Raw genomic sequence first — 23233 nt, 5'->3', positions numbered from 1 at the left:
GGTAAAAGTTATACATAATTCTAAATTTGATTACCTCTTGTGTTACTTAAAATACTATCCTCAATATAATTGTACCCACATATGTAGTATTTTCATTGTCCATATCTCCTTTCTTTATAGTTGTTTATTTACCTTTTGGTTTTCAAACTACTGCCCATTTGTTTGTTACAAAAAAAAAAAGTAGTGAAAAAATATTTTATAGGATTTAGAACTAAGTTTTGTGTATATGTGACTTCAAGCTTGAATCATCTCTACACCCACACTACATTTTTACCGTGGTTTCGACCATTTTTAAAACTATTAAAAATAGCTTTTTTTTAAATAAAAGGAAATCAAAATTTTAATAGTGTTGGGTTAAATTAAAGAAAAAGAAATCAATAAATTAAAAAACTAGTTAAGAACTACAAAGTATATTAAAATGAATGACTTCTTATGAATATAAATGATAAGTTGGTTATTTTCTTAGAATATTAGAAGAAACGGACAAAATAGAATAGGGAGTGGACCAAGTCCATGCAGGCGGGCGCAAGGTAGGGAGTAAACTATTTATGAAATGTCAAACTTTGCAGAATTTCATTTATAAAACTTGTAGTCATACATTATTTATATAAAAAGAAAGGAGAATACCTATAGTCTGCATTATGGCCTAATTTTACATGTGTATATCACATCTATTCGTCTGTGTAACGCCACAAACTACTGCCCTTATTTTTCTAAATCTTTTGTTTTATTTTCTCTCTGTTCATACTGTTTTTTTCTTCTTTAACAATACTTTTAAAAACGTGACTACCTTAGTTTATTTTTTATTTTTTCATGTCAACGTTGGTTTAAATATATATATTTTTAGTAGTTCCGTTTATTCTTGAAGTTGAGCTCGGTGTCTTCTTGTTTAAGAACACTCTTAAACTTTTAAATGTTAAAATACAATGTTAAGTTTAAAATAACTTCAAATACATAAACACGATCCATATAAAGAGGTAATAAAACGTATGACATCATATGTGATAAAATGTAAATAAATGACAATAATTTTTATTCATATCTTAATAGCACGATGGAACTTCTAGTTCAATAGTTGTTTTCAGATTGTTTTTAGTTTTAATTTTTATGGAGAGGGATATAAAGATAATTTTTTATTTTTTAAAGTTTAAGAATTTTTTAGACACAAGTAAAAGAAGGTAATTGTAATTGATGATCATTTTATGAATAATAATTATGAATATAGCAACATTTAAAAAAAATTACAAATATAGCAAAACTATGACTCATAGACTTGTAGCGCTGTTAGATTCGTATGATCTATTAATGATAGATACCGTCTATCATTGATATAATTGAACAAATTTTACTATATTTGTTAATTTTTTAAAATATTGTTATATACTCAATTATTTTAATTTTAATTGCTAAATTTATAACTATTTCAGTACAAAAAGGTTAGAATATCGTTTATTAGGGTCTATTATGTCTTATTAGGTTGGGTTAATTTGTTATTATACAAACAAAAATACTCCATTGGCCCGGGCGGTCCAATAAAAACCGCCAAATGAGAGAATATACAAATGGGGAAAGGGGTGCGCGCGAGTATGTATGATGAAGTAATAACGTCAATTACACAAAGACTGTGGAAGAGTAAGGGAAGGATCCTTTGTTGGGTGGAGACAATAAAATAAGATGGCGAAATGTTCAAAGTCTTCGCAGTCGCTGCGTTGCCTTGGTCACCTCTTTTACTATTACAACCTCCTCTTCATTCTCACAATGAAGTTGCAGTTGCCGACTTCAACTCTTCACACTTTCACTTTCTCCCTCTCTCTTCTTTCTCTATGGAATTCGCTTTGGAGTCCAGTCCTAAGTAGCCTTCTCCATCTCCATCTCTCTCACTCTCAGGTTTGCCTTTTCACTCCTCTTCTTCTTACAATTTCTTTCTCTCTCTTCCTTATTTTTACTGTTCATGTATTATCCGGATGTTTTTTCACCACGCAAAGGTCGAATTCCTTGGTTCTTTCAATCGTCCTGTCTTGTACACGCATGAATTCCTTCACCACACTGTATCTCACATTTCCAGCTTTCCATAATTCCTTCTGCACACTGTCTTATATATCCATTACTGTTCATTTCCGTACTATGCGTTGGATTTGCTTTTTATAATCTACATTCCAACTTCAGTTATTAATTTACTAATCATAAAATTCAGTAATCCTATATACAAGGAATCGAGTATTCAGGTGAAACTCCCGCGGAAAATTGAGGTTCTAAGTCAAGAACTAAACCATACTGATTTACCTGAGTATCATAATCGTTGAGCTGGTGATGGTATTAGTTCAAAGTTTATGAAGTAAAACGTGATCGTCGAGTCATTGATGGTAAAATCCCATGGTTTATGAAGCGGAGGAAGTAACATGTTTTAGCAAATTTTCATTGTATTCTATGTGATGTTTGATAATATTTCTAAGAACGCGTATCCTATGTTTAAATGGAAATTGTTCCATTTTTTTTTTAAAAAAAATATTGAATAGAGCACTTCTAGCTTTATTTAAACGAATTGCTTGAAAAGAAACAAGGTAAACTTTGATGATGTTCGTTAGAGTTAAAAGTAGTCTAAAATAGTAAAAGATCTTTAGATTTTGGTATTTCTTTTGCCTAGTAGCATTCTAGGTGGGTAAACATTTTAGAATTTGTTTTTATTTGTGTATAACCTTCTATTTATTTATGCTGTATTTGTTGTTGTTGTTCTTTTCCCCAGTAAATGAGAGTTTTATGTTGACCTACATATGTCCAAGACATGCATATTTCTGAATTATTTCTTTTGGGGGTATTGACATTCTATTCATCATCTATAATCTGAGCTCCACATGGAACAATGATGCCTTTATTTCCTTGTGTGTTATCTATTTAATTAGTTGCTTCAAATTGGTTACAGTCATTGCTTCTGAATATATGGTGTGTTATTGCTCAATTTTTGTCCCAATATCACTAGTTTTACAAGCAGGGGATGTGAACTTGAGTTCCACGCAGTTGAGATTTCATTAAGTTCAGACTAACGACTCATGGTTGTCACATCATGAGGAAAAAACTCCATGTCTCTTGTGCACGTCTCATTATCGTCTCACATTTTTCTTATAATGATGTTTACCTTCAGCATTTTTGTCTTGTATTTAACTTGTTAAAATTTCCAGGTCTAGATTCTTAGGCATGGCTGCTTTTGAAAAAGACGATATACCAATGCTATCAAACACTGATCCACCAATGTTTGACGAACAAGTGGATTCTTATTTTCCTTCATATGCATCCTTGGGCCGGAGTTCGTCACTATCAATTCCAGAAAATTCTTCTGGGATGTATGGTAGCGAAGCAAATCTTGTTGGTCATACTGGTCCCCTACGGATAGAAAGAAGTTCATTCATGGTGAGTGGTTCAAAAAAAACTGGCAGTAAGCCCAAAAAACTTTCACAGTCAAAGCCAGGAGTGACTGAAAGCAAGACAGCAGAGCCGCTGGCAGAAAAATTTCCTTCGTTCAAGATTGTAGATGAGTCTGATTGGTCCATTCATAACTATGCCGGTAGGAACGAACACTTAATAAAGTCTGGCCAGCTGGGATTGTGTAATGATCCTTTCTGTATAACTTGCCCAACATATAATTCCAAAGCATCACAACAGAAAAGCTCAAGAATGTCAGGCATATTTGATGCCAAGGTATTTTCTCTCCCACTCAAACCAATGGGCTACTTTTACACGTCATGCTTATAGGATTTACTTGATACAATTTTTAGTTTTGACCTTTTTATGCATATCTCATTTAACACGTACTTTCTGTACCACGCACACAGATAGATATTCTCAACGTTTCTTTCAAAGGCAATTGGACAGCTAATGGCATCTAGCCGTTACCATCACATATACTTTCAAACTCAACCATTGATAATGATATAAAACATCTTCATGGAGATAAATAACACCTCTTCATGTGTATTCATTTATCTGCATGATAATGAAAATCTTCACACGTGTTTAATGAGTCAAACGCTGACTTATTTGTTAAATGGAAAGGGGTTGATTTTTGTACTTCTTTTGGAGGTTATATAGCATATGCATCTTCTTGTACAAAGTTGCACTATGATTTTGCTGTTTTCCCTCCTCTTTAATCAATTTTTGTGTCTCTGGATCCAGCCCTAAACTTGTGCATCAAATATAATAAAAAGTTCCATAAGTGGCCTGGCGTAGGAGAAGTAAAAACTAGCACGATGTTCTTCTCAAACTCTTCTTGTAACATTACAAGGGGTAAATGAAGTGATACTCCTTTACAAGGCACACACTATTGTCCATTGGAGGTTTATGTAAAACCTAAGCTGGGGGTTTCAAATTTATTTTGATTGTATCGAACCTTACGTTTTATGGCATTCTCAACTTCGAAATCATATCAGTATACTTGCTCACTCTTGAGTTTTCAAATAAATCTTCCCATTTACTGTTAATAAAAAATCTGTCCAACAAAGATCTTGCAGCAGTGCCACTCTTTCTTGACCAAGTAAATTTGCCATTTTCATGACCTTAGTATTGTTCTTGTTCTTTGTTTTTGGATATGATGAGGGTGCTATGGGGTTGTCAACCTAGTTGAAATGTCCGGGTGCACCTACTGATCCTCTCTCTCTCTCCCATTCCTTGGCTTCCCTATTATTCTCATTGTATAACTCTCTTGTACTTTGAGTTTATTAATAATAAAGAAGCTTGTCTCCTTTTAAAAAATATTAGAGTTAGATGAAAATGCATAACCTGTCAGTCACACACAATGGTCCTTGGTAAACCATGTGCATGTATGATTTTCCTTTTTCTCCTCTCTGTCTCTGTCTCTGTCTCTGTCTGTCTGTCTCTCTCTCACGCTCTCTATATGTATTTTAACGAAGGAAAAAAAAACTCTGCCTACTTCCTTGCCAGTGAATGGATGTTCAAGTGGTCAGAAATGACAATAGTTGGCTTTCTACCATGACCAGGTTAGTATCACCTCCTTGAAAGTTGAAACTTAAGGAAATCATCTGCGAAGTCTATAGGGATACATTTTACATCATATGCTCTCAAGTGTAGTATGATATGGGTAGTGAATAGAGTAAACTAGCAGGGGATGTAGTCAATCATTTGCTTTGTTTGCACATGGCATGGTGTCTAACAAACTCCTTAGTTCACATATTTTTAAATGCCAATGGAGCACACCCTTAAGCCGAATCATGATAGGTTTTCATAATTCTCAAGTGATCTCAAATAGAACTACGGTAGAGTTTTTGCAACAAAAAAGGAATATGATAGGTATTAGGCGGAATGTGCACACATTATTGATTATAGTGTGAGCAGTCTTTCTTTCTATCTGTTGCTTGTAGCTAGCTGCAAGGCTACCTTGACACTTCATGGGTGGCACTCTTCTCAATCTTTCTAGTCATTCTTGTAAATTCCTATCAGCTACTATTTTTGGAGAACATATCAACTTGTGGTTGTATTCAAGATAAAACATCTGCCTCCATAATCTCTCTCCCTGTTTTGTACAGCGAGTTGAATCTCTATGCTAACAAGTTAGCAGCCTGTTATCTGTTACCTATCCTTCTTAAGCAACTTTCTCATCAAGTATAAGTGCATATATGCAGACTTGTGCATAAGTAGGCAAGGTCATATGATGCACAGAGTAGTTTTGAAGGAGAGGTTTAAATATTTGAAGTATTAAAAAAATATTAAATTTAGGGTTTAAATCTTATTTTGGTCCTTGAACTTTGAATTTTGTTCTATTTTGGTCCCTAAACTTTCAAAAACGTTTATTTTAGTTTTTGAACTGTTAAAAAGTGCTTACTTTAGTCCCTACTACTAAGATTCCGTTATCTTTTTAACATAATGGTGATGTGGCTTGTATTAAACAAAAGGAATTTCTAACACGTACATATATAAAGGAAACCTGCCAAAGTTTGTTGCAAAAATCATAATTGAAAAATAACAAAGTTACTAAATATATAATAGTGCTGGTTGCATAAAAAGCAAAAAGCTCATATCATATATGGCACAGGGATAAAATAATTGCATACATAGCACAAGCATTGATAAAGACTAAAAAACCCATGTCCAACTCACCATTTCACTTGCTTCTTCTTGATTTTCTCAAATGAAAAGACAGTGATAGTCACTGATAGAAGCTATCAGTTGCCATTGCCGTTAGCTGCTATCAGTTGCCGTCACCGATAGCTGCTATCAGTTGTCGTCACCGATAGCTGCTATCAGTTGCCATCATCACTAATTTTCAATTCGAGAAATGTGTTATTTGTTGCTATAATTTTCAAGTATAATTTTTGGGCTTCTTGATAATAGTCAGAAAATGAGCTTCATAGCTGATGAATCTAATTTTTTTATTGTCATCAGAGGAACTGAAGGGCTACACAAACTACCTCATTTTCTTCCAACATATTTAAAGGCAATTGAATTATAAATAGATTATAAAAAATCCTCAAGTAACATATAATAGCGCAAGTAAACCAATAAACTATGGGCAGGAGATATTTTCAAATACTCACCGGAAACTTTAAAAATGCAGGCCACCTCATCATTATATTAAAACTGAACTTAATGTTCAGGGAGTAAATAGACATTTTTAAAGTTTAATAACCAAAATAGAATAAGTTTAAAGTAGATTTAAACCTAAATTTACTGTAAACCATCACTATCATTATACAATTTGGAATTCATTGGTGATTTAACATTAAGCTATTCTATATATATCATCTACTACGATTTTTCTTTCTTTCTTTCTTTCTTTCTTTCTTTCTTTCTTTCTTGCTCTTGTTCTTGTTCTTCTTTTTTATTTTTTTTTATTTTTTTCCCCTTTTTTTGTGTATAAGTTCAGATCATTCCCACAACATGCATTGTAACTTGAAGTGAATACACCACTTCTTAGATGAACTCATTCTGTTTGTTCAGTTTCATAATGATCTCTATGGAGGAGGGAAAGGATGGGCGAGGAAGTTTCAGTCCTTCTGGTGCTTCTTGCTTTCATATATTCCTGGTGTAATGAATCCTCATGCAAAAGTTGTTCAGCAATGGAATAAGTTTTTTGTCATATCTTGCTTGGTGGCAATCTTCTTGGACCCATTGTTTTTCTTCTTGCTGTCTGTTCAAGAGGTGTGGTTTTCTTCTTCTTCATCATCTATCTCCAATCATTGAAATCTAAAACTATCTTTGCTTAGATTAAATCCAAGCTATATCTTACTATAGTCATCCATTTGAATCAAGTGATTCAACAAGGTCCACGAGTGAGTTAAAAACCCCTCCCTCACATCTGTTTGTCATTTTGAAAAAAAAAAATCTAATATTTACTTTCTTTCCTTGACGTTAATAAATCTCGTCTGTTATTCAATGCTTAAGGAGTCCATGGGCATTTTTTTAATAAAAAAATCTTGTTGATTCAACTGTCGCATCTACCATTTTGTCACAATAATTTGTTTGCGTAACTTGTGCAGAATAATAAGTGCATTGTTATTGACTGGCCTTTGACCACAACCTTGGTGGTTTTCCGGAGCATGACTGATTTTATCTATTTCCTACACATGCTTCTTCAGGTATCTGTTCATTTTTCTACCATCCAAAATTTAACTAGCTCTAAATTTTACGGTGGATTCCATGTGATAAAGTCCTATGTTTGTTGATTACCTAGTTAGAAGCAATACGCAGTACTATACTTACAAATATTTCCGGGGCAAAGATCAAACTGAAATCAAACTCAAACATATGTAAATAGTAAATTTAACCTTAAAAATTTAACAATTATATATGGATGGTTAATTCAGAAAACATTAAACATTAAAGAAAAACATGAAACAGAGGAGGAAAAATTGCACTCTGTTCTTGATGTTTGACTTAGGTTGCATTTGGATCCTTGAGTTTTCAAACCCAACATTTTAGCCATTGACTATTTAAACTATGCTCAAGTTGACAAGAAGCCATGTCATTTGGGTATATTATTGAATGGTTTAAATTCTATTTTGGTCTTGACATTTTAAGTTTATTTTATTTTGGTCCTTGAACTTTCAAATTTGTTCTTTTTCAGGTTTCAAACTCCTACAATGTCCAATTTAATTCTTGAAATTTTAGAAAATAACTATTTTGGTTCTTACGTGATGTGGGAGATTGAAAGTCAAAAGCCCGTATATTGTATTGCCTTATTGATCATATCAGCGAGATTTGAAAAGTGAGTTCTTCCAGTTGGTATTCATTAGTCTACTTGGGTAGGAGCACCTCGATAATCGTGGGTCCATCCCTTGAACTAAGCCACTTCTAACCTCTTCTTTCCCTCTGGAAATGCTATCTAACGATATAAACGGCTTTACCGCAAGGCAACCGATTTTGAGGATTCAAGACACAATACAAGAGAGGTGGAGTCGTCCGATTGCAAGACGACTTGGGAAAGGTTTTTTTGATGAGCTACTCTACAGTTGAAGCCTCATCCGTGGTAGGGTTGTTTGATCGGAGAGTTCTATCAATTAAGAGAAGAAGCGAGACTACAAAGCAAAGAAGCGAAACGAGCGTATAACAAGAATTCTTGGAATTCCTTGGGGATTTTAGATTGGTGTTGAACTAACGATAGTGCAAAGTCGTATCTCTTTGGTTAATAAGATCCAAAAGGTTTATCGATCTCAGAGGGGATCTCGTAGATAGGGATTTTTAGTAGTCTCGATCATCTTCTTTCTGTTCCAGTGCACGCTTCCATGCCTTTTAGAGGAAACAACAAATATTGGTAGTTCTTGCTTTGTCTATCTTTCTTCTTCTTCTATGATGACTTAATTGGCCATTATTCCTGTTAGAATTTCTATGTACGACCTCCTATTCTCTTGAAACTAGAAACGAGAAAGCAGCAGTCCTCTCTCGCAAGCTCCGAAGACATAATTTCTATGTACGACCTCTTATTCTTCTGAAACCAGAAAGGAGAAATTCAAGTCCTAGATATTAATTCAAATAATTAAATTGAGGGACTTTTAAATTATTTTTTAATGATATTTTCAACTTTCAAGCATATATGTCATATGTCTTTTTCGATCATTTCAATTGTGAGCGTGAAAAGTAGACATATGTGTTGGACTCAATTTCTTAGAAGTAGCCTCAAGCTATCCATAGAGTAGGGTCTTTGAGAAAGAAGTACGGGAGAAAGGAGCATCTGGCATAGGAAGCCAGCCTTGGGAAGGCTTTCTTCATCTTAATAGTCTTGCATATTTCATAACCTAACAAATGACTAGCCGATGCTCCACCCTTCTTGTATGTGGCTATCTCTCTAGCCCAAGACAAAAAAAGTTGCTTATTAGGCAGTTGGATAAGTGGGGTTAGCATATGCTTTTTCACATCCCGATCTATCGTTGCTTTTCTTGTTGCGGGAGAGGAGAAAGGCAAGACCAGAGGGAGAGGCGCGAGCGTACTCTTGAGGATACCTTTCTTCCTTAGTGGATTGAACTTTTGGGCGATCGTCCATCCCTTATCTTAAAGGCTGTTATTTAACTCAGATGTACCTGAAGCAAAGGGGAAGCAATATGATAAGGTCACGTCCAAGGACTCATAAACTGCCCTCCTATCTTTCACTAGGCTTCTTTAGCTTTAGCGTGAAAAGGGATGGCGTCTTGAGACCAGTCGATTCTTTCGTGGAAGAAGGTTGCTCGACCTATGGTTGTTGAGCCTTTCTCCTTAATGTTAACCAACACCAGATGGTGGATGGTGCTACTTCCTTGTTTATAATTCTTTCCTAAACAACAGAAACGGAAATAGCCTAAACTGTTGCGGCGGCTTCCCTCCCTATGCACTCTAGAAGTTGAGCCACTTATGGCGACCTTGACTCAACAACTCTTCCACCAAGTCCAGACTCTTCCGATGTTCCAGCTGACCGATGTGCATGCATCTCTTCTTGGTGGGAAGTTTGTCCCTATACACGAGCCCTTTGATTCTTCAAGTTTGATTTTCCATGAATTAGTCAAGATCAGAGAAGAAGAAGAAGAGTTTTAGAAACTACTTATATTTTTTAACTATCTGAAAGAAGGAGAGAGAAGAGAAGAGGAAAGACAAGAAGAGAAGAAGAGCTTTAGATTTAGTCCGTCATTGCAACAACTGTTTGAATCTTGGACTCTGATAAGAAGTTTTGATTCTTGCGGACGGAAGTAGGAGTTTAGGATAATAGGGGGACTGAGTTGAAGCGCTTGCCCCTCTCCTATAAAGGATCCTGGCTTGCTGGCAGAGCTCTTGCTCTTTTCACTCTTTTTTGTCTGATTTTCATTGTAAAAAGAATTCATCGAACAACACAAGCGCAATTCCGTACCGTAAAGTAGAGTGACTTGGTATGTTACAAACCAAATAAGTTAGAAACGAAAATTGGTCAAATTGGATTTAAGGCAGAATGTAAGATAAAAAAGTATCAAAATGATTATTTATTCCCCTTCTTTTGGTAAGTTTAGGAAATAGATATTTAAAAAATCAGATACCAAAATGAAATAACCCTGAAAGTTTATAGACTGAAATTGAACAAACTTGAAAGTTTAAGGGACTAAAATGTTATTTAAACCTTGTCGATCAATTTACTATCTAGAAAAAATGTTAAATGATTCTCTTATCTTTTTTTCTTCTTAGGATGGTATATGCTTTTCTTTTCCCAATTTTCATTTTAAAAAAAGGGAATAACATGTCAACCTTATCTAAAGTTCTACGAACAAATCTCCTATAGAGATTAGACATCATAGAGTCATCTAAAGTAGAATAGGTTCATGACAAGGTGAGTAATTCATCTGGTTCAGCACAAAAGAACAAAAGAGGATGAAAATGAAACCCTGGATAAAGAAACTATCAGGTACGATTTAGATACAAGATAAATTAGAAATTAGAAATTCAAACTAGGTTAACAATCTCGTACTATCTTTTGTATTCTATATCAATGCCTAACTAGAAATTTGATGTTTTTAATCACATGCAGTTTAGGTTGGCCTATGTAGCACCAGAATCCAGAGTCGTTGGTGCTGGCGAATTGGTTGACCATCCGAAGAAAATTGCCATGAATTACCTCAAAGGAAATTTTTTTATAGATTTGCTTGTTGTCTTGCCGCTGCCTCAGGTATGCCCCCTATCCCCTGGCTCACGCAGATAAATACATGCTGAACTAATCCAAATGTTATATTGTTAATTCAAAATTTGAGGTCACCAAATATTGTGCACTACCACGATAACCAACTTTCTCCTGAAATCTCAAGTTCTTGTAGAATATCCTGGTTTTATTAATTCTAAAATTTCAGAGATGTCCTTGACATATATCCAATATGGTTGTGACTTGTGAATGATTTCTCTCTCTCTCTCTCTCTCTCTCTCTCAGATCATAATTTTTTTAATCCTGCCAAAGTCTTTGGGATCATCTGGAGCAAATTATGCCAAAAATCTATTACGCACTGCAGTTACTGTTCAATATATTCCCAGACTGTATAGGTTTCTACCTCTTCTCGCTGGCCAGTCTCCAAGTGGCTTTGTATTTGAGACAGCATGGGCAAATTTTGTCATCAATCTTTTGACCTTTATGTTGGCTGGTCATATTGTTGGGTCTTTCTGGTATCTTCTCGGGCTTCAGGTGGACTTTCTATCACTTTTGATATGCTTCATTTCACTTCTTTAAAATTTTAATGGTGGACTGTATCTCTTCCCTACATTCATTAAATGGTCGGGATACAATTGGTGGCAATTTTTTAGTGTGAATTCTTGAAGCAAAATTTTCAATTTCTTTCCATAGTTTCGAGTTATCACAATCTGTGGGAATACTTATAGGGGGTTTGTTTCTTTTGTTTTTGTTTTTTTGTTTTTATAAATATTTAGAAACAAATGCTTTCAGCGAGGAAAAAAAGAAAGAAAGAAAGAATACAAGGCCATGCAAAAAATCCAACAAAGGGTTTCCAACTAATTAGTTAGATATAGGGAATAGTTACAAAAGAGTATTTGACACAAAAGTTCAAAGAGAAACATGAAACCTCACCAAAAATCAAACCTCGCTAGGCCCCTCTTTGCACCATAAAACACCCTATATTCTCCCTTCCACCCCACCCCACCCCATTCCTAAGATGCACCAACACTTTAAAAACGACCAAGTGTCAGTGTTGAACACCGACACACCCTCAACACGTGTACGGCATGCCAGTTGGCGTGTCCATTATTTTATTATTTATTTTTTATTTCACACACTGCTAAGACATGGCAAGGAAATTTCCAGACACGACAATCTGCAAAGTTTGAAAGAAAAACCAAATAAAACCGGACCTTTTAGGTAAGCCCAAGCCCAGGCCAATTTTTAAAAAATGAATTTGTTACTGTCCGCTGAAGAGGCTCCTACTCAACCCACCTTGACCTTACCCAAACCTTGAACCAACGATTGGAGCTCCTTCATCTGACGACACGATTTTAAGACACCTACTCTGGAAAAATGGAGAAGGTACAACCTTTCTAGGGTGGGAGGATTACATAATGCAAATCTGTTCTATCCAGACTCCCTACCTATTATATATATCTCTTTTTCTCATGCCTGAAAGTATTCTAAGCTCTTTGGAAAGAATTATGAGGAAGTTTGTTTGGTAAGGAAACAAGGGAAGAAAGTTGAATCACTTAGCAACATGGGATGTTGTCATTAAATCTAATGAGGATGGAAGCCTCGGTTTGGGTAAGCTGAAGCATAAGAATCTAGCATTATTGTCTTAATGGGGCTGGCGTTTTTTATTGGAACAAAATTGACTATGGTATCAAGTGATTAGAAGCATCCATGGAAGCAGTACCTTTGATTGGCATACAAGTGGAAAATAAACTTTGAGCCTTAGAAGTCTTTGAATTAGAATTTTTAGACAATTGTGCAAAATAGATGCATTGGCACTCTTCAATTTAGGTGGCAGAAGAATCCTTTTTTTCCAACATCCTTGGATTAAAAGAATTTCCTTGGAATGTAAATTTTCAAGATTGTTTAGGGTTGCACTCAAACCAAATGGCTCAGTTTCAGATCATTGGGACTCTTGCACCAGAGCTTGTGCCATTATTTTCGGAGAACTGCTTAATGATGAAGAAATCTTAGACTTCCAGTCCTTATTAAGTCAGCTCTCTGTTATGATATATATATACATATGTCCTTTATTGTAATTTTACATAGTCTCTAGGGTTTAGTTTATTCTCTACATAAATTTTACATAGTCTCTAGTCTCTAGGGTTTGGTTTATTCTCTGTATAAATATGTAACATTGGTTTGACTCCAATATAATAAGAAAGATACTTCTCTGAATTCTAGATTACACTCTCTACCTCACAGCCTGCCACCCATCCGTATAGAAGATTTCGGCCTCTTGAAACAAATGGTTCCTTCTCGGTAAAATCTTTGGTTAATCACCTCTCTACATCTTCACCTATGGATATCTCTTTGCAAAAAAGTCTCTGGAAGTCAAACATCTTTTTATGGGTTATGTTGTTTGGTAATCTAAACTATGCATCAGTCCTTCAAAGAAAACTCCCTACTCATGCTCTGTCTCTGTCACCACATATTTGCCCTCTTTGCCTCAACAATCAGGAGGATATGCAACACCTTTTGTTTGACTGTGTTTATGAAATTAATTGCTGGTTTTGGCTCCTCCAAATCTTTAATATATGTTAGGTCTTTGATAAGGATTTTAAGAAGAATGTGGTCCAAATCATTGGTGGTCCAGCCTTGTAGAAGAAGACATCTTCCTTGGTGTGGATTAATGCAGTGAAAGCACTGAAGTTTGGTTTGAAAGAAATCAGAGGGTTTTCCATGACAAGCCTTCGATATGGATGGATTGTTTTGAATCTGCTCGCTTTAATGCAACATCATGGTGCTCCTTATCCAAAGCTTTTCAGGATTACTCTCGGCAGGAACTAGCCAGCCTTCATATCCCTTCCACTTTGATGTCTTGGACAACATGATCTTTGAATAGCCTTTTGCTTTACATAAATGAGGATTGCTTTTTTGATGTATGAATTTGTTTTGGGCCGACTACTTTATTTTGGCTAGTATCAGCCTAGAGGAAGGTTAATTTTATTTCTTTTTCGCTTTTTTTGGATGTGATGACGGCACTAAGGGGGTGTCAACCTAATTGAAATTCCCAGTGCGCTTGTTGATCCACCCTCTCTCTTTGCTCATTGTATAACCCTCTTATACTATAAAATTTTGTCTCTCTTTATTTAAACATTAATAATATTGAGACTTGTTTTTGAAAAAATAAAATAAATAACTAGACACTTGTATTAGGATGCTGGGATACAAGTAGAGAATCAACATAAACAAGAGAAGATCATAATCTTTGAAAATTCCTGAAAATCCAACGATTATTCCTTAATTTTCTGAATCATTCTATGTTGTTATCCCAGAGGGTGACTCGATGTTTTCGAGAAGCTTGCATTAACACTGGAAATAGGAGCTGCTTGGAATATATAGATTGTGGGCATGGGGATGAATCTAGGAGTCAGATTCTGGATCCACATCGGGATTCATGGACGCATAATGTGAATGCTACGGCATGTTTCGGCAGTGAAGGTTTCGATTATGGAATCTACCTTCAAGCTGTAAAACTTACCACAAAAAATAGTATAATCACGAGATATACATACTCATTATTTTGGGGATTCCAGGTATTTGTCACCAATTTTTGGACTTGGAATTTTAAAATTGATTAGATTATTTTGAATTCTGTTTAATTCCGCAATGATCATATTCTCTTTGAATCTGACCTTATGAAATCATTCAGCATTTGAAATTGTAAGTCGCAGGGCCCAATCTTATTGAACAGTAGAGGGTTATACACACACACATATAGCCTGGCTTGATACATATTCCATCTCTTCGTGCTTATTGTTTCTCAATTATATGTCTTTAGATTATCATAATAAGTTTAAGGAGTTCGATGCACAACCCACTTTTTGTTTGAGTTTATGTTATTTCAATGTGGCATGATAATGCACATGTTACGCTCCATGATGAGAGTTTGGTGAATGGACTCCCACACACACACACCCCCCCCCCCCCCCCCCCCCCAATTGTATTGTATATTTTTCAAAGTTCTTGGCAGTGCTAACTATTAATAGTTATTTGAATTTCAAGAAATGTTGATAAGTCTCTAAGGTTTAAAATGTTTTGTTAATCCATGAATGTTCCCAAAGAGAAAATGAGTCTCACAATCATTTGTTTACCAAATTGCATGATTGTGGTTGTCTAAGAAGCACGGATACGAATTCTGGACACGAATACCACATGAGATGGATATGGTGACACATCATATTTTAAAATACCTAGACACATTTATTAAAATATACATTTTAAAAAATGTATATCATTTTTGCACTAAAAGAATATTCAAAGTAATTGGGTTGATGCATTTATATGCTTAAAAAACATGGCTTGATGTGTTTCACACCCAAAAGTTATTATTGTTGTCGTATATGTGTCCAACAAGTGTTCTATGCATGTTTTAACACATTTATTGCAGAAGTGTTCGATATGTATTTGACAAGTGTCAGAGTGTCCAAATGTTCAACATGTGTCGATACGTGTCGGACACAAACACACTAGCTAGACTAAAGTGTCCGTGGTTCTTAGGTGGCTGTCATATGGGTTGAAATTCTTGATGCTTTCCATTCTATTGGAGTTGGACATAACTTCTACTTATGGAACATCCCTTCAAAGCATTTAAAGAACTCGTTTGGGCTAACATCATCATTGCTTTATTGTTGAAGATATGGGATATAAGAAATGGCAGTCTCCAAGACAGCCAAGTCTTCCAGAAAACCTAGGCTTCATTATTTTTAACGTTTTTTTTTATGTAAAGATTTACCATTAAGGGCCACATTTTCAATTACCTTATTACAAATTGGAAATATGTTTTGTATTCCCTTTAATGACTCTTTTGTATACCTTTGGATATTTTATCAACCGATGAAATAGTTTCTTATCCAAAAAAATGTGTGTCAATAGGTCCTTGCATATTCAACATTTTTTAAAATCCAAGGATTCATTACCATAGAACTAAGAGGTCATAGGTTCAATTCATGGTGGCCACCTACCTAGGAATTAATTCCTTATGAGTTACCTTGACAACTAAATGTTATAGGGTCAGGCGGGCTGTCCTATGAGGTTAGTCGAGGTGCGCATAAATTGGCCCAGATACTCGCAGATATATTAAAAAAAAGGATCCATTACCATAGAATTGAATTTTACCACGTTTTAACAAGGACAGGGAATGAGTTCGGGGTTGAGAGCATTTATCTCCCTGTGACATCATGTTGGAAATTTTCTTTTGGTGCTTCTTGGCTCAGCCTTGCAGCACCATCCTTTAGGTAGCCTTTGACTGGAGTTCAGTTTGGATTTGACACGGGCCTATTTGTTAATTAGACTTCCAGTCCTAATAAATTTCCTATCTTTTAGTTTTATTGTTTATTTTTTCTATTATTTCATATGTGTAATTTCTATGAAAAAGTGTATTACATCATAAATTTCACAGTAAGCCTTTGGAGAGAAACGATCTACCTCAGTTATTTAGAGTCAAAGCTACTCTCTGTGACAGGCAATCTAGCAATATTTCCTTTTCGGTTATCAATAATCAAATATACTCTTCTTGATGAGTGATCTAGTGATATTCATTTCTCCCCAACTTATCATCTTTCGTAACGGCCCAGAATCCTTGGACAATACCATTATTCACTATTCTCACTCTAACTATTGCCCCCTGTTTTCACCATGACTTTACCCTGGTCAGCTGTCTAAGATATGCTATAATTAAGATTACCTGCTATTGACACGGGAGACTATTTTAAATTGGAACCTTAAAAATGAATAAAAGTACGATCCCTTGACATTTGTGGTTTCAATTGTGCATGCAGCAAATCAGTACTCTGGCGGGGAACCAAGTTCCAAGCTATTATGTCTATGAAGTCCTTTTCACTATGGGTATTATTGGGCTTGGTCTATTGCTGTTTGCTCTTCTCATCGGGAATATGCAGAACTTTCTCCAGGCTCTTGGAAGAAGGTAAGGATTGACTGTAAGAATGTTTTTCTGGATGTTTAGAATTATCAAACAAGGAACTAAAGTTGGTGGGATGAAAACAGTAAAATAAGTAAGTCTAAACCTAAGAAGGTTTGTTACCTTGCTGGGCTAAGTGGACAGCAATTACTGGGTTTCATATGACTATCATATCAATCTCATTTACCCTAAAAAAATTAATTAATTATAAGATTATTGTCTCTGTTGAATAGTAGAAAAAATTCCCAAGTTAGATTTTTTTAGTCATAAAAAACTTAAGCATCAAAATCCCAGAAAAGGCTCTAGGAATCCTCATGGACGTTCAAGGAGGCTCAGAAATGGCCTCTAATTATTATTACTTATTGGAGAAATATTACGAAAATTTTCCTCAATCTGGACAAAGAAGTCTTTTAAAGCCAAATTCATAAATCCGAGAAAGCCCCTGCATTTATATTCAAACGCTCTAAGTTTCTCTCAAGCCAGACATAACATGAAAATCCTTGTGTTAGTTGTTCAGCTTCTGTTGGCGGTATGCCTTCTTGTATTTTATTTTGCATACACTGTAGCAAAAATTCCCTTTGCTTCCGTATGTCATTTATTCTACCAAAAAACCTAATTCCTTAAAAGCATGCAAACACGCACATGTATTCATATTATATATGCTAAATAGAACTTAATCCCCAAGTGAGCTTGAACAAATAAATGAGGCCAATAGTCATTTCTGCTGTAGCAAAACGTGAGATATAATTGACGAGGACAACAAAACCTTAACCTATCTCCATAATGTTATGATATTATCCACTCTGGACATAAACCCTCATGGATTTATTTTTGGAACCACCCTGAAAAGCCTCATATTATCGGGAGATAACTGTCCCCAACTAACAATCCTCCCTTGAACTAAGTATTACTTTGAGTCTTCCCTTGAATAATTCTGTTCACTTCTGACTATGAAAGCTTACTCTAAATCTTGAGGCGCATCTAGTTTATCCCAACTCCACTTTCTTTTTATCCCGATTCTAGAGGGACATTCGATTCATCTCAGGTCAACATCCAAATAAAGCACAAGCACATATCACATTTGGTTTTAACTTTTATCAAGGTAGGGAAAACGACAAGTGTACCCAGACAGAGCACAATTCAAGGTTCACCAATTTTCTTTGGTTCGAAATCTGATGATTTTCTCCAACACAACTAGGTTTAGACCATGGCTCCAATATCAATTGATGAAGACAACGGAATCTCCACCTATCTCCACAATATTTTGTTTGCGCTCCTAACAACTTTTGTGACATACACAATATGAGGGGAAAGATGTGAGTATCTCCTTTGAATCCTGTTGTTTGTATTCAAACTCATGATAGACAAAGACCAAAGGAGGAAGTTAACACTTTTAGGACAATTCCTTCCCAGTACCATCTTGAGAATGTCAGAGCTCAAAATTTGTCAGAAATTTGAAGAGACGATTGCAGGAGAAAGCCCTTGTCCTTCAAACTTTCAAAAACTCTTATTTTCCCTTTGGATTAGATCCACCTCACCATATTACTGTCAATCGGCAATCCAGTTGTCACAAGTCCCTTGAGCCTCTTCTGAAATAAAGATCTAAATATAGGAATGGTTAGTAAGAAACAGTAATTGCTTATTAGTCAAATTATTTTATATTATTGTAGAGTATACATGCGTTGAAACAGAGATCAAAGTTAATAGTCAAATTCTTGTGAACGAAACAAAAAATGGATTTAAAAGTAAGAAACCTTTAGCATTATTTTTGTTTAAATTATCCGTGTTTACTGCACACAAGCAAACTCAGACTTTTTCTCTTTTTTTTCCCCTCACCAAATCTAAATTTCTTGCCTCTGCCTCAGGTATTAAGAGCTTTACACATATTAGCTATTAACTGAACCAAGCCTTTTTTAATTCTCTCCAGGAGGTTAGAAATGTCACTACGACGTCGTGATGTCGAGCAATGGATGGAGCATCGTCGCTTACCAGAAGGTTTAAGAAGGTGGAGTCACTTAATCATTTTAATAATTGAGTGTGGTTTATAAGCCCTGAAGTAATAAATTTCTCATTCGTGTTTAAAATATTTAGTTTCCTATCTGGTCTTATGGTTGAGTAAGTTTCTAGGACAATTTTCCCACGTTTGAAATCTCAGAAAAAAAGAAAAAAAACTGTCAATTCAATGTTTGTGAAATCAATCTACATGCCAAGTGTATTCTCTTATACTGACTGAAAAAAATAAAGTTAGTGCCTCTATCTTAATGCTGCAACACATAGCCTCCATTTTTTTACTTGAGTACTGTGGTCTCTTAAACATCCATCAAATATTCCAATGTCATGTGCACAAAAACCCCTTGTGCTTGTGTTTGTCCGTGTAGTAGAGATTGAGGCTTCATAACTTATGAGTTATGATATCGCACATCCTAGCATTGTTTCAAACTGACTCTTGTTATTTATAGGCAAGTACGACAGGCTGAAAGATACAACTGGGCTTCTACAAGAGGAGTAAATGAAGAGAGAATTTTTGAAAATTTGCCTGAGGACCTACAAAAAAACATAAGACGGCATCTCTTTAAATTTGTCAACAAGGTGGGTAATTTTATTTTTATTGATGATAAAAATATTATTTATCAATATAATGCTTAACGAAATGTTTCTTATCCAAAGAAAAAGTTAATAAATAAATAAATGTCAAAATCATTTTAAAGCTTAACTTGCAACAGGTTTGAACTTAGAACTTTTTGAACTTGTAGACCCAAAAGTTGGAATTAATAGCAAATGATTAATTTAATTGCTGATATATTCTCAACAAAAGAGACCAAAAATTATTAATTGGGAGAAGACAACATCCCCCAAATGAAAAGAGTAGCAAGTTAGAAGAAATAACCCCATCTAGTATACTTATCTAGTGAAAGAAAGAACATCTAATGACTCGACATTCTTAGATTTCATAAGAATGTAAGTGTTTGGTATCAGAATATGAGTTCGTGCAACATTCTTGTCGAACGGTAATGATACTTTTCTTAAATCATGTAGAATGCAAAAGGCCTATAGAGTCATTTCATCTTATATGACAACATTTTGTTGAAAATTTGACTCAGGTTCGCATTTTTGCTCTGATGGACTATGAACCTATTTTAGACGCAATACGTGAGAGACTGCGACAAAAGACATACATAGAAGGAAGTGAAGTTTTTTCTGCTGGAGATATCATTGAGAAGATGGTTTTCATCGTACGGGGGAAAATGGAGAGCCGTGTAGATGGAAATGGGATTGTGGTTCCCTTATCTGAAGGAGATGTCTGCGGTGAGGAACTTCTAACATGGTGTCTTGAGCATTCCTCCCTAAACAAAGGTATTTGTACTCAATGCTTGTTTCAAGTTTTTGCAATGATGGATCTGTTCTATTAGTCATAGTTCTAACCTTTCAATTGCTTCATTATGAGAGGTCTAAAATCATTTTACTGAAATATCTGATTCAATTACAGATATGAAGCGGCAGCAAGTTCCAGCGCCGAGATTAGTAAGCAACCGGACCGTAAGATGCTTAAGTAATGTTGAAGCATTTTCTCTCCGGGCTGTAGACCTTGAAGAAGTGACTAGTATGTTTTCTAGATTCTTGCGAAACCCGCGTGTTCAAGGAGCCATAAGGTAATCTCTATAAATGTCAAGATTTTTGAGTTTCGGCTTTTAGTAACCGAGTTTTTTTTGGATGACTTTAAAAGTTCCTCGGTTTTTTGTTTTATTTCTGTTTCTTCACAAAAACAAAAATGAAAAAGAAAAGCGTTTCCCATCCAATAATCTTGCCTCACACAATTACCCCCGTTTATTTGTTCAATTGCCAGGTTGTGTGTGCCTCTCACTCATTAAGTTTAACCTTAACAAATAGTCTCAAATATGATTATTAGCCATAGGCTGTGCATTATTTTCTATTGATTAACCATCCGATTAAAATGTTCTAAGTCGAAATCTTAATGTGGATAGTATTTACATATGTATTTGGATTGATTTTTTAAGTGATTAAATAAGTGTTTCTCTTTCGAAGGGTAAGAAAAATGTGTTTTTAAATCCTTAAAAAGTCAATCCAAACAAGTTCCAATAAAATGTATTTTAAAACACTTAGAAAATCAATTCAATTGTATCGGAAAGAGAGTGTATGTTCAATTGAATCTGTACAAACTAACATGAAATTTGGCAGGTACGAATCACCCTACTGGAGGTATTTAGCTGCAATGCGTATTCAAGTAGCATGGAGATACAGGAAAAGGCGTCTATCTCGAGTTCAAACCTCTCAATCTAACTAATTCCTTAAGGGACACCACTTTTGTGGAAAGATAAGTATTGCGTTATACATCGGTCAGCTTGAGTTCCAATCGGCTTTTTCAATGTGATCATTTCATTCTTCTTTTTTATTTAATCCATTAATCCTTTTTTTTAAAGCAACTAAAAAGTCTATCATATGGTAAAGTTAATAGGAGCTCCTGCACACTGGTGCTAAGACAGTAGTTGTATTTTTAGTCTAGTGTCATGCCAAAAGTATATTTTTTTCTTTAGTTTATCGAAACTCAAAACAAGCGAAAGTGGTAGATTAGGTACTTTTGCCTCAATTAGTTGTCCTTAGTAGGATGTAATTTGTAAAACCAAACAAGTGAGTGATTTGTTGTTGAAATTTTATTACAAAAAATGTTTATAATTAATGGGATAGTTTCTTTATTCACCCTCTCGAACTTTTGTAGCTTTCAAATGTTCTTCTTCAAGGATGCGTAATCTGAGTATTGTTTTGCAATAACATAGCAATGAGACAGACTTCTCGTTCCTTCCTTAATGAATGACAAGTATAAAAGCCAAAAATGTTATCATATGACCCATCCATGGAGTTTTAACCACTATACTAGACTCTAATTTTGAAGATGACTACGCAGTTTATTCGTTCTAAATAAAGCTTAATCTATGAAATTATCCAAGCATGCGTAGCTCAACTGTAGGTGCTAAATGTTATACTTTTCCTTATCAAAGAAAAATTCGTCAAACTTTTTCTTACTTAGAGTAACGGTTTAGAATGACTTTTTAAATATTTTAATTTGAATACTTTTTTAAAGTGATAAATATAAAATGTTTTTCAGTATTTTCAAATCTATTTGTTTCATGAATTTAAAATATTATAAGAAAGAAAACGAGGAAAATAACCGAGAGCGTATAAGGTAAATGGAAGTGAGGATTTACAACGAGGGCTTCATACTTTTCAATAAATTAAATTTTAGAAGAGTTATTAATAAATGTTTATGATTAACAACATAAAAATCCTATTTGTCTTCTCTGGTAACTTTTGAAAATATATTCATACTCTAATTTTCCTTCTGTTAAATTAAAATCAAGATTATGGTTATATAATAAAAACTAATTTAGATGCACAACATCCAAGATGAGATTTGTTCCAAAGTATAGATGGAAATGGTATTTAACCAAAACCATAACTATTTTACTATTGTGCATGTGGGGGCTAACACAACACAAATATACATATTCATGTTACATTTAAATTTGAGTTATATTTTTATTTTTATTTTATTTTATTTTATTTTATTTTTTTGTAAAATTTTAATTTTTCATACTTTTTAAAAATATGTATTTATCTTGTGATATTTCTTTAAGTGCATAAAAAGTAGAGTAGATTTTATTTATGAAAGAAAAAGTTAGGTTGATGGTCATTATATAGGTGAGAAAGGGGGTGATTATTGTGGTAGAATATTTGGTACTGAAACTAGTTAGTAATGGAGGTTTTGGAGCTAAAATTAATACACTATTCAAGCATTAATTGATGATAAATTCTGACATCATAAGCCCCATAGTAAATCTTCTGAAGCCTCTCCTGAATGAGCAGTACTCATGTTTAATTTTGTATCCCTTTCTTACAAATAAATGACATGACACAGCCACAACCACAACCACAGTTCATCAATATCATCAATCTCCATATATTCAATTCTTTTTCCCCCTTTTAGTGGCAGCTAATAATCCCCATGCTATTTAATATTACCCTTTTTTTCAGTTCGCCACCAGATGTGAGTATTGCAAGAACATCCAATTTCATGAGTATCCCTCGATTAATGTTAATTAATTAAGTTATACTTTACTAATTTAGTTACTAATATCAGATTAGTGGGAGAAACTTTCTTACACACAAAGAGATGTTCATTG

General features: G+C 34.6%; 1 protein-coding gene across 3 annotated transcripts; it reads left to right on the top strand.

The window, feature by feature from the left end:
• Positions 1-1633: 1633 nt before the first annotated feature.
• On the top strand, positions 1634-21758 carry LOC101215903 (probable cyclic nucleotide-gated ion channel 20, chloroplastic). Of its 3 annotated transcripts, XM_011651272.2 has the most exons (13): positions 1634-1887; positions 3177-3693; positions 6946-7146; positions 7485-7583; positions 10967-11104; positions 11360-11608; positions 14392-14652; positions 16897-17042; positions 18964-19041; positions 19496-19625; positions 20138-20390; positions 20524-20686; positions 21234-21339. In XM_011651272.2, the coding sequence occupies exons 2-13, from the start codon at positions 3193-3195 to the stop codon at positions 21337-21339; spliced, it is 2325 nt and encodes a 774-aa protein (XP_011649574.1). In that variant the 5' UTR covers positions 1634-1887; positions 3177-3192. The 3 variants fall into 3 exon arrangements, with proteins under 3 accessions (XP_011649574.1, XP_031742801.1, XP_031742793.1); XM_031886941.1 differs by lacking the exon at positions 6946-7146 and having other exon boundaries at positions 1638-1887; positions 21234-21758; XM_031886933.1 differs by lacking the exon at positions 1634-1887 and having other exon boundaries at positions 3193-3693; positions 21234-21758.
• The last annotated feature ends 1475 nt before the right edge of the window (positions 21759-23233 follow it).

This window comes from Cucumis sativus, chromosome 1, assembly GCF_000004075.3.
Source record: "Cucumis sativus cultivar 9930 chromosome 1, Cucumber_9930_V3, whole genome shotgun sequence".
In the NCBI taxonomy this organism is placed as follows: Eukaryota; Viridiplantae; Streptophyta; class Magnoliopsida; order Cucurbitales; family Cucurbitaceae; genus Cucumis; species Cucumis sativus.
Note: the sequence above shows the minus strand (reverse complement) of the source record. Positions and strands in the feature narration are given on the sequence as shown.

Excerpts from the sequence above, each read along its gene's own strand:
- LOC101215903 (XM_031886933.1), top strand. The coding sequence starts at position 3,193 with ATGGCTGCTTTTGAAAAAGACGATATACCAATGCTATCAAACACTGAT. Across the intron at positions 17,043-18,963 it reads CTCCAGGCTCTTGGAAGAAG|GAGGTTAGAAATGTCACTAC; the intron begins GTAAGGATTGAC and ends AATTCTCTCCAG. Across the intron at positions 19,626-20,137 it reads TCTTTAAATTTGTCAACAAG|GTTCGCATTTTTGCTCTGAT; the intron begins GTGGGTAATTTT and ends AATTTGACTCAG.